This window comes from Glycine soja, chromosome 6 (genome assembly GCF_004193775.1).
Source record: "Glycine soja cultivar W05 chromosome 6, ASM419377v2, whole genome shotgun sequence".
Lineage (NCBI taxonomy): Eukaryota > Viridiplantae > Streptophyta > Magnoliopsida > Fabales > Fabaceae > Glycine > Glycine soja.
The window spans coordinates 47,865,708-47,877,120 of NC_041007.1; the positions used below are offsets into that span (position 1 = coordinate 47,865,708).

At 30.4% G+C, this 11,413-nt stretch overlaps 1 protein-coding gene across 2 annotated transcripts; it reads left to right on the forward strand.

Moving 5' to 3' along the window:
• The first annotated feature begins 1,474 nt into the window (after positions 1 to 1,474).
• On the forward strand, positions 1,475 to 4,572 carry LOC114417407 (hexose carrier protein HEX6-like). Of its 2 annotated transcripts, none has more exons than XM_028382598.1 (3): positions 1,475 to 1,668; positions 2,555 to 2,877; positions 3,395 to 4,572. In XM_028382598.1, exons 1-3 carry the CDS (start codon positions 1,539 to 1,541, stop codon positions 4,445 to 4,447), a joined length of 1,506 nt encoding a protein of 501 aa, XP_028238399.1. In that variant the 5' UTR covers positions 1,475 to 1,538; the 3' UTR covers positions 4,448 to 4,572. The 2 variants fall into 2 exon arrangements, with proteins under 2 accessions (XP_028238399.1, XP_028238401.1); XM_028382600.1 differs by lacking the exon at positions 1,475 to 1,668 and adding an exon at positions 1,701 to 2,195.
• Positions 4,573 to 11,413: the final 6,841 nt, after the last annotated feature.

An 11,413-nucleotide genomic window follows, 5' to 3' on the forward strand; every position in this document is an offset into this window, starting at 1 on the left:
CAATCTTTATTTTTCAGCGAAATTCCATTTTTTTTTTAATTATTTACATAAAATGTAATTCTTATATAAATTTTTAATATCTACAAAATTATGCTATTTTTTATATTTAATTCCTTAAATTGGTCTATTAAATCTTCACGAGTTGAAGATTTGATCGAATTACAAGGTTTACGTCTTAAAACACATCCCTAAAAGCACATTTCATTCACAATAATATAGATAAAAAAAATATATTCCAATGTTGATCAAGTCTTAAAAGCAATAAACACCAAGATATAATAAAAGGGCCTTCAGAAGGAAAGTATTTTTCAAAACTATGTTTTAACAAATAAAAGGGTATACAATTGAAAATAAAAATATAAAGAGTAGGCCGGGAGGGGTGTTCATAGAAATATAGAGATGTAAATAGCAAGTGCCTTTCTATTGTTTTGGAACTGTAATAAGCAATGGGCTGGAGGCCCAATGAATTAACTTTGAAATTTTTTGGGCACAAATATTCGCAAAAAATGATTTTTTTTATGTTAATAATTTCTATGTAAATTAACACATATTTATATTATTTTGTTATATACAATTTAATTAATGACCCATTAATTTAATCAAAATGATCCGTCAACTTAATTCTTTAACCCACCCACTCACTAGTCTGAGTTTAATAACTATGTGTAAGTGTAACAATTCTTTCTGATTACAAGTACCAACTATAATATATGTAATTCCTGCTTAATAGATATTCATGATTTTTTTTTTCTGGGTTGCCTCGTGGAAAGGTTTAAGTAACTTCCAGGAATAAGCGATCTTGCATCACTTAAATTAGTGAAAATGAGTTGTTTCAGTAATTAAGCAACAATTGTGTATTAGAGAGTATCCACACCACACGTGTGTACACAGGTCATGTGCAACTTCAAAGTTCTACGCACGTTCCTTTGTAGAGACCAAAGAAAGCGACATTCAAAGTTAGTGGCAGGACTGACTGATAATAGTATTGAGTATGACAATGACACTGTTGAAATAGAGTTTTGAATAAACATGTATAGGTGAAGAAAATAAGAATATAAAATAAAATAATTTTATTTCATAAGTTATAATTAATTTATACTTAAGTTAATTTGTATATATAAAAGTAAGTGTTTTCATAACAAGAAAATTGTCTTGATGACCGTGTGGTTGATCATGAATTTAAATCCGGAAACAATTTGTTTGCATATGTATGGATAAGATTTGATTCAACAATCCTCTCTCACAGTTTTGCATAGCAAGGAATCTTTGGATACTAGAGTATCCTAATTTTGTTTATACTTAAGTTAACTTGTAGTTTTATTATTTAACCCTTCCAAAAATTGATTTTAATTTATGTATAAATTAATTTTAGCCAATAAGAAAAAAAATAATTCATTTTATCTAGTTGTTTTTTTCTTTATAAGTATTTGTCGAAAAGTTATCCAAAATGATCAATATTGTCTTGTATTGATGTATACACAATTAGACAATTAGTCAAGAAAGGCTGCACTGTGTTTTAGGTACTCGAGTAAGCAGCTATGGCAGTGGGATTGGCAATTGCAAACGAGGGAAGAGGTTACAGTGGGAAGATAACTTCTATTGTGATTCTATCTTGCATGGTGGCTGCCACTGGAGGCATTATCTTCGGTTATGATATAGGAATTTCAGGCATGTATATTTAACATAATTTCATATTATTGATATTTATTAATTACCAGTATCTAACAGTGGAAATATGTGTTAGCTTGTAAGAACATATATGGTGTTTTCTGGTGTACTAAGAACATGGTGTTGTACCTTTGTTACTGCTTTCATGACCACACACACGTGTGGATAAGTTTAGTGGAGGAAAATTCATTATTTTTATTTTAATCTCTTACTAGTTTGTTTGAGATGTGGAACTGGATTAAAATTCTGTCTATAAAATGACTACAAGATTATCGTATTCGGTATCACTTTATAAACTTGAGAGCATAAGCCACTGTGCTATATATTTTCAATATATAAAACCGTTAAATTTGCAACATAAAACAACTAATTAATTTCTTTTACATGTGAAAATTTAGAAGGTTTTTCATTTTTGGTTGGTTGGGGTCAAAAGACGAGTTTGAAGACAGTGAACCTTTATTGCCTGCAAGACCAAGTATTGGCAAATTGAACCAAAGAGGGGGAATGTTAGCATGATTGAAACAAAGGTGAAATGTTTTTAGAGAATAAGATAGTAACTTAGCAAGCATATTTGAATAAGCAATATTACTATGCACCATTTTATTTTTTTTGGAAAGCACTATCACCTTATTTTTTAAGGATGAAAAATTCGGGGATGATTTTTTTCATGCAATGTTTATATTAACTTTTATCCCTAAGCAGAAAAAAAATGTTGTTCAACCATTTTATTATTGTATTTCTACTTCATAGGTTTTTGTTCTACTCTGTAAACATTTTTTACTTAATTAAAAGATATGCATTTACATATGTTTGCAAGTTTTCTCCTTCAGTTTGATCACTGATATTGTATACTTTGATCAACTTCACTAATTTGCAAGAATTGCAGGTGGAGTAACATCTATGGTGCCATTTTTGGAGAAATTTTTCCCAGATGTGTACACCAAGATGAAGCAAGACACCAAGGTTAGCAACTACTGCAAATTTGATAGCCAGCTCCTAACAGCATTCACTTCATCACTGTACATAGCAGGCCTTATAGCATCCTTCTTTGCCTCATCAGTCACAAGAGCCTTTGGCCGAAAACCATCAATCCTCATAGGTGGTGCTGCATTCCTCATTGGAGCAGCTCTTGGTGGTGCAGCTCTCAACATATACATGCTTATACTTGGTCGAGTTATGCTTGGAGTTGGGATTGGATTTGCCAATCAGGTACCTTTTATCCTTACAATCTCCTTGCATATTTATTTGATTGGTCCACTAGAAGTGTTCTAAGGTATCAGTTAAGGTATCACTAGAAGTGTTACTTAAAATGGGTATTAAATGATTTTGAATAAATAATATATGCACTTGCAGCGTAAAGATTTTGGTTTTTTAAGAGGTCATCCACTCATAATCTGTGATATATAGTATGTGTTTCTTGATTTTTTTACGGTGACTATCTTATTGGTTTACCGCATAAAAAAAATTGTACCGAAAAAACATGTCTGCTAAATGTTCTTTTTTAGAGTATAAAAAATTTATATTTTCAATCAATTAAAAATTATTATTAGCATGATTTTCAATTATGATTGTAATTGGATGATACGGTAAAAATTATTATTAGTCTATTTAATATTTCTGAATTGCTAATGCTTAACATTTGCTATATTGGATTATTTGGGCATTGTTAACATAATAAAAACATGAGTATAATCTTATATGGATGCAAAATTTCATTGTTTTGCAGTCAGCTCCATTATATCTCTCTGAAATGGCACCTCCAAGATACAGAGGTGCCATAAACACTGGTTTCCAGCTTTGTGTTGGCATTGGTGTTCTATCAGCTAATCTGGTCAACTTTGGCACAGAAAAGATCAAAGCTGGTTGGGGTTGGCGCATTTCTCTAGTTATGGCAGCAGTTCCAGCCTCAATGCTCACTTTTGGGTCACTTTTCCTACCAGAAACACCAAACAGCATAATCCAACACGACAAGAACCATCAGAAGGCTAAGTTAATGCTGCAACGAATCCGCGGCACCGATGATGTCCAACAAGAACTTGAAGACCTAATTGAAGCAAGTGAGATGTCAAATTCCATCAAACACCCATTTAAGAACATCTTGCATAGAAAATATAGGCCTCAACTTGTCATGGCAATAGCCATACCCTTCTTCCAACAATTCACAGGAATCAATGTCATATCCTTCTATGCTCCAATCCTCTTCCTAACAATCGGATTAGGAGAAAGCGCTTCGCTTCTTCTTTCAGCAGTTGTGACTGGATTTGTAGGCACTGCTTCAACATTCATATCAATGCTCATGGTTGATAGACTAGGCAGAAGAGTCTTGTTCATATCTGGGGGAATTCAGATGTTCTTCTCACAAGTTTTAATAGGGAGCATCATGGCAACTCAACTTGGTGACCATGGTGAAATAGACAAGAAATATGCATATTTGATTCTAGTTTTGATATGCATATATGTTGCTGGATTTGCATGGTCTTGGGGGCCACTAGGATGGTTGGTTCCTAGTGAGATTTTCCAACTGGAGATTAGATCAGCAGCACAAAGTATTACAGTTGCTGTGAACTTTTTCTTCACCTTCATAGTTGCTCAAACTTTTCTCATCATGCTATGCCATTTCAAGTTTGGCACTTTTTTCTTTTTTGGGGGATGGGTGGTGGTGATGACAGCATTTGTGTACTTGCTGTTACCAGAGACCAGGAATGTGCCAATTGAGCAAATGGATAGGGTATGGAGAGAACATTTTTTTTGGAAAAGAATTGTGGGACAAAGGAGTTAAGGCACCAAGATAGTGGTGCCTTGATATATATCACTCCACAATTAAGCAAGTTACAAGTAGTCAAATGCTTCTCATGTTAGTATGACTAATTTCTATAATTTGATTGCCAAGTTGCCTCGATCAAATTTGGAATGATGGGAGTAGAACAAAAAAAAGGATCGCCTAAAAATATTCACACACAAGCACATTTATATATATATTCATCTCCATAATTTAATTCTTTTAAAGCGAAAGAAACACTTTAATTAAAATAAAAAAAGTAGAGAATTATATTTATGGATTATAAATAAAAATAGATATTAATTGACGGATTAGTTGAATAACACAATCTAACTTAACCTTTTTTTTTTACATATTAAATGAATTGATGAGCTAGATTCAATCAATTTTGACATACCAAGACATTGTTATGGGTCAAGGTGAACAAAAGCAACAACATATGACAAAAATATGAATGATTGGGGATAATTTTTTGTCATCGTTTGATGAATAATAGACAACATAAAATAAAATAATATAAAATTTAATAAAATAATATTTTTAATATTAATTATATTAATAGTATTTATATTATTATATATATTATAAAATAATATATATTATTATATATTTTAATATATCATAAATATTAAAAATAATATATTAAAACTGTTATAGCCATAATATTTATATATTAAATCATATTTATCATACATTAAAATATATAATATATATTATTTTATATATACATATTATAGCTTTTTAATTCAACGTGTGTTTTGAAATAAAAAAAATTAAACAAAAATAAAAAAAAAATATAGAAATTAGAATAAAAAATTTCAATACATTTTTCTTTTTTGAAAAAAAAAACCTCAGTTACTATTTGTACTACTATTGATTAATGGAGAGAGAAAGAGAGAAGAATAAGGATATGTATTAATGTCTTTTTATTATTTTGTATATAGGATAATAAATTATTCATGACCTTCTAAGTATCAAAACTGATATTTTGTTATGTTCTTATCTATTTAATTTGTGCAATAATCATTTTTCAAATCAAATTTTAAACAAAACTGATATTCTGTCTAATATCACATTATTTAGCGAATGAAATGTGAAAATAATAGTCTTTGAACACTAATACTAGCCAAATGCTACCATCCGTGTTCACTCAAATGTGGGAGATATTCGTGTAACCATATCCTGAGAGAAGCAAACCAACCACCCAATGCCTTGGCAAAAATGGTTTTGAGGGAAGATGTTTACCATATTTTTGCTTTTGCTTCTGACTTTATTTTGCCTACTTTAAGAGTTTATATGACTCAAGTTTGTTTTCCTAGAGGTTTCTAGTCCTTTTTCTTTTGATGTATTTCTATATGTCCAGACACCAATGCGAGTTAATAGCACATTAAATGTTCAAGAAGTGTGGATGTTTCTATAAGTGTTGTCAGTTGCTTTTTGGACTGATTGGTCGGGGCCTATTATTCAAGAATTGCAGGACGCTTTTGTGAGACAATGCCATTCATGGCACAAAACACAGCTGAGACATTAAAAGAAAATGGGGCAACGTTAACATAGTTGCGTAATAGAGGTGTTTGCGAGACAAGTTAAGATGGAATTGGTTTTGCCAATCAGATACCTTTATCCTTACAATTTCCTTATATATATATATATTTATTTCATAGGTATAGCTTGGTTTAATCTAGTGTTTTATCTTTTAAAAGTTTAATTTAATCAATTATTTATTTAAAACGATTCAATTTGAATGGTCCCTACCATCCATCTAAAAGTAATGCCGAAAATAAAATAAATATATTAGTCGCTAAAATTCATCATAAAATATCAATGTTACTTCCTCCCCCTCTTCTTCAAATTTCTCTGTGTTGTCATAAGGTCTACTAGTGAAAGAAATCAAACCAAATAAAAAATGGATTCAGTTGGGTCAAACACTTTTTTTAGTGTTGGTGTGGGTTCATACACTGATGTCTGGTTCTTTGGGGTTGGTATCAAGGTGTGTTTGCGGGACGTTTTTTTTTTCGGTGTAGTTATGGGTATCAGGGTTGAGTAGCAATTGTGTTTTTTAGTTTTGTTACTAGTTATAGACTCTGTGTAATTTTGTCTTTTATCTGACACTTTCTATCCCAACATACATATTTATATAATATTATATATGAAAATACAGAATTAATTAAAGAGATTTTATTCAACAAACATAAAAGAGTTCATGTGGATAAAATGTTAATATCCACATTAATCATCAAGTTAAAAACTTATCAAATAAGAGTATGAAAACATCTCCGACCCAAAATAAGATTGTCAATTTTTTTTTTACAAAAGGAAACAAGTTAATTAGCGAAATAACATAAAGTAACATGTTCGAAATATTATGCAAATAATACAAAAACTCATGTTTCAATGTCACATCCTATCATAGCGTTGTGTTTCAGCATCCTCTAGCACAAGGTTCTTTAAAATCATCCACCTAACCATCTGCTCCCACGAACATAAGGTTCGAAATCATCACAAGATTCATTACACATGTGTTATACAACAGATACACTAAGACTCAATCCTATATATAATGTGATATCATGTCAGTGAAAATCCTCATCAAACACCTACGAGTATATGACAAAACAAACCACACACTGGTAAGTTAGGTCACTCTCACTAGGTAAAATCATAGGGAGACCAGTCAAGGTCACATTGTTTGACGAGAATGCTCCAACCATGTGGAATCGGTACAAGCTTAAAGGAGCATTCAAACCGGGTGTATTTACCCACAAGGCCTAGACTTCGAAGAGTCTTTCAGAGCCTCTCCATCCTTATTCAGGTCCAACCTAGAAAAAATTTTAACATGCAGACTCCATCTATGAACTATAAAAAACACATGACTCCTTAATTGTTCTCAAAATAATTTTAACTCGTTGCATCTCAAAGTGATTAAACTCATTGGGTTCCCACAATGGATCCCATCATAATACTCATTGTGTGTTAATTTGTCGCCCTTAAAGAGTCTTACAGTCATGTAATTGTACAGTTTATAGCTCACAACATTTTAATACATGTGTGATCTCACAATTTAACACATACTCAACTTGTCACTTATGCACAATTCACACACATTCATAATCCCAAGACATCACATCATCACGCCTCATGCATGATATACATATCACACAATAATAATATTAACATGTTATGTTCATATGATTAATCATCTCATTAAAACAAGCATTTAAAATCATATATGTGTTGTTGGAGTTTGAACTATACAATACACATAATTACTCAATTGTTTTCAAAATCATTTTAATCACATTACGGCATCAATTGTCCAAAACATAACAATCTCATAATTATAATCATAAAGACAGAATTACAATATAGTAAACATCCCAAAATAAACCTCAATACGGCATCAATTGTCCAAAACATAACAATCTCATAATTATAATCATAAAGACAGAATTACAATATAGTAAACATCTCAAAATAAACCTCAATTTGATCATTTAAGGATCCCTACACATATTTATTTTAACCCTAATTGCGATAAACTCATCACTTACCTCTAAGTAGGCTCACGTGCGTAGTACGGTAGCAATAGTGGTGTCTCTAGCGGTTCCCAAGATTCCTCAAATTTTTCCTCTGTTTACTTTGTTAGGGTTTCCAAGCATTAGAGAGAAGGAGAAGAGATTGGAGTCTCATTTTCATTGTCTTTGTGCGAGGGTCATTTCTCTTTCTGTAGATATTATTTCACAAATTCCAATGGTGGTAATGCATGAAAATAAGTTTTGAACTTGGTGTCCAAATTTAAGCATGATCCAACGGTTGACAAGTTTGAGTTCATAATTTTACAGGGACAAATTTGAGTGTATGCGAAAAAAATAAGATTTTGGAAGAGGAAGAAGGAGAAATGAAATTGAGAGTAAGAAAGAGCGTAGAGACATATCATAAATCTAAAAACTGACTTAATATGTCTTTATTTATAGTTGAGGTATTCTCAAATTAAAACATCCCTTTATTTTCTAAAACATTTTATTGTATTTATTTTATAATAATACTATGAAACCCTTATTTTAATTAATAAAAACATTTTTCTCTCATTTATTTAATTTCTAAAAATTCTATTAATTTTTAAACAAAACTCTTTTTATTTATTTGATGAAAAACGGGATGTTACATTTTAGACACACTAATCACACATATGTGATTTAGTGTGTTTCTCTTAATTAAAATTGTTTTTTTAGTTAAATAAATAAATAAAAAATGTAGTCACGCAAATGATTTTTTAGGCATTCTATAGATTCACATCACATTGCATGCTCTTGATGCAGTGTCATACTCAGGTGAAATCATATATAATTTTAAGTTTTATCTGTGTTCTTTTATACATGTTACTTACCAGTTACCACTGTTCTTTGTTAAATTAAGTAGACTTTTTAAAAAACAAAATTACATATTATTATGCTGGTGGAGGTAGATTATTGAGACCAATTAGTACCTTGTGGTTCTAAATATTAAACCAGATTTAGAAATGCCCAACCACACTTACCGAATTTTTGTTAATTTATTTGTATAATATCGAGCTGGAAATCAATTTCATGATCAGCAAAGTGTGATAAGAAGCTTTTATATGCTTCCAGTTTCTGTTATATCCTTATTCAATAGATAGATATGGGATTGTAAAGATGAAAAGGAACATAAATTGTTTTGTGCATTAATTATGGGATACTATATGTGCATGAGCTTATGTGTATATTTTCTAATTATACATGATACTTTCCCTGTCGATATATTGATTATTAAGAATCCAGTTCAAAACTAAATATTTATGAGGTTGAAAGATATGCAATAGTACAACCAAAATAGTATTGCTAGTACTAGCCTTTTCGGTTCTCTTTTGATTGAGATAAACTAGTTCATTGTTATTATCAGATGAAGCTCTTGCATCCTTGCATCATGCCGGGGCCATTTCAGCAATTAGGTCTACACTAAATTTACATGAGGATGCAGAAGTTGAGAGATCCAAGTTCAACTTGATGAAAAGGTCTCTCTGAGATATGGTGTGTCATCATGACTTGATGAGGTCCATGCCTCCTTTTTGTTTTTCTTTTTTTGGTTGGTTGGAGCATGAAATATAATGATATGAGAGATTAAATCTAATGGAAATTACTGTGTATCCTTTGACTAATAAATATAATGGAAGATTATATTATCTAGGTCTATTGTCATTTTGTTTTTTTCATTTGTCAAGTGCGATTCATGGCTCACTGTTCTGTCAATCATAGTAAAATGGAAAAGATTTATGTGCCTCCAATTTACTTTTAAATAAATGCATATGTATTTTGAAGATAAAAGATTACAACAAACTAGCATTGAAGTTGCAATTTTTGGTAACTGTAACTGTATATATGGTTAACAGTAACACTACTAGATTAAACCCTTGCTTGGACCGTATAAAATATATGATATTTGATCATACGATGTCATTACCGAATGTGTAAGTAATTGCTAGTAAAACATGAGCTTCATCTTTACGCCTAGGAATTAGTTTGTTGTTTGAATTTTGTTATTTACATATGCCTCAATTCTCAACTATATGCCATCAGGCTTATTGTTTATTATTATCACATAACTCAGTGAATAACATAATCCAATTAAATTTAGTACTCCCTTCCCTACGTCACATAAAAAAGTCGTGTAAAAAGAAAAACTATTTTTTTATTTATATCCCATGTAATATTAATAATGAACAACAAAAATTGTAAATAAATTACGGTTAATTTTATAAAATTATTATTCTCATTAATTTATTGATTTTTTTAATATATTAATTTTTTTTGTCTGTAAAAAACTTAAAGACAACAAATATTATGAAATGAAGAGAATATATTTTTAGAACCTAATTAATAGGATATTTTCTTAATGGGACGTTTAATATAAGGAAAGTTTTTTTATGCCTTGAATCATCATCCTATTTTGAAAAAATCATGATTATTATGAATGATTAAATTTGTTTTGTTGGTCATAAATATTTTCATACAAGTTTAAATAAAAATGTAACATAGTATGTTTACCACATTTAGAGTAACATAATGTTTTTATAGCTATAAAACTTTCTTTCAACTTGAAAAAGTAACATTTTCATCTCTCCCATAAAAATATTTTTGTGAAAAATGTAGTAAAAATAATTTAAAAAAACTTTCCTGATAAGATTTTTAGGAAACTAAAAAAATTTCTTGTAGTCAAAGGCTCTAATTAGCATTTTAAAATATATAAATTTCTATAACCAAGATAAGAGCGGAACATTTTTAAAGATATATTAATGTAATTGGCATTTTAAAAGAGATTTTAAGTCAAAGATTTCACTCATATCTTAGTTATAGAAATTCAACCTCGCGTGCAATGTTCCTATATTCACAATTATGAAAACGCTGCACGTAATCCTTGGTACCATTGGTCCCATGCACATGTTCTAGTTAACCAAATTGCACAATTATTATTTTGAGGAAAGAAATCACTATTGAAGTTGTCGATTTTGTCCTTAAGCATATGGTTAGAGGCACATCTCTGTCACAGCGCATATAAAATGATTCTTCTCCAATTATAGAGGCAATGTAAGTATGCAAGTTTGACTTGTCTAGGTAGCAAGTTTGTCCCACTTTGATTTGAAATGAAAGAAACACGTCTCAATTCTCCAGTAAAGAAGTTCTTTAGGCCTTAAGATCAAAGCTAATCAAATTTCAGTAGTGACACTTAATGTTGAAAATTTCAAACCAATATACTGTTCTGAAATTTCCACATACCCCACTTGGACTTCATGTTAGGTTTTCCAATTGACTACAACAAGAACAACAAAGTTTTATCTCATTAGGTGAGGTCAATTACATAAATTACACAACCTCATACTGCACGGTTAAAAGTTAAAATTCTAAAGATATTATTGAGTCTAAGATCTCCCTTGATGATTTTCTCCAATGT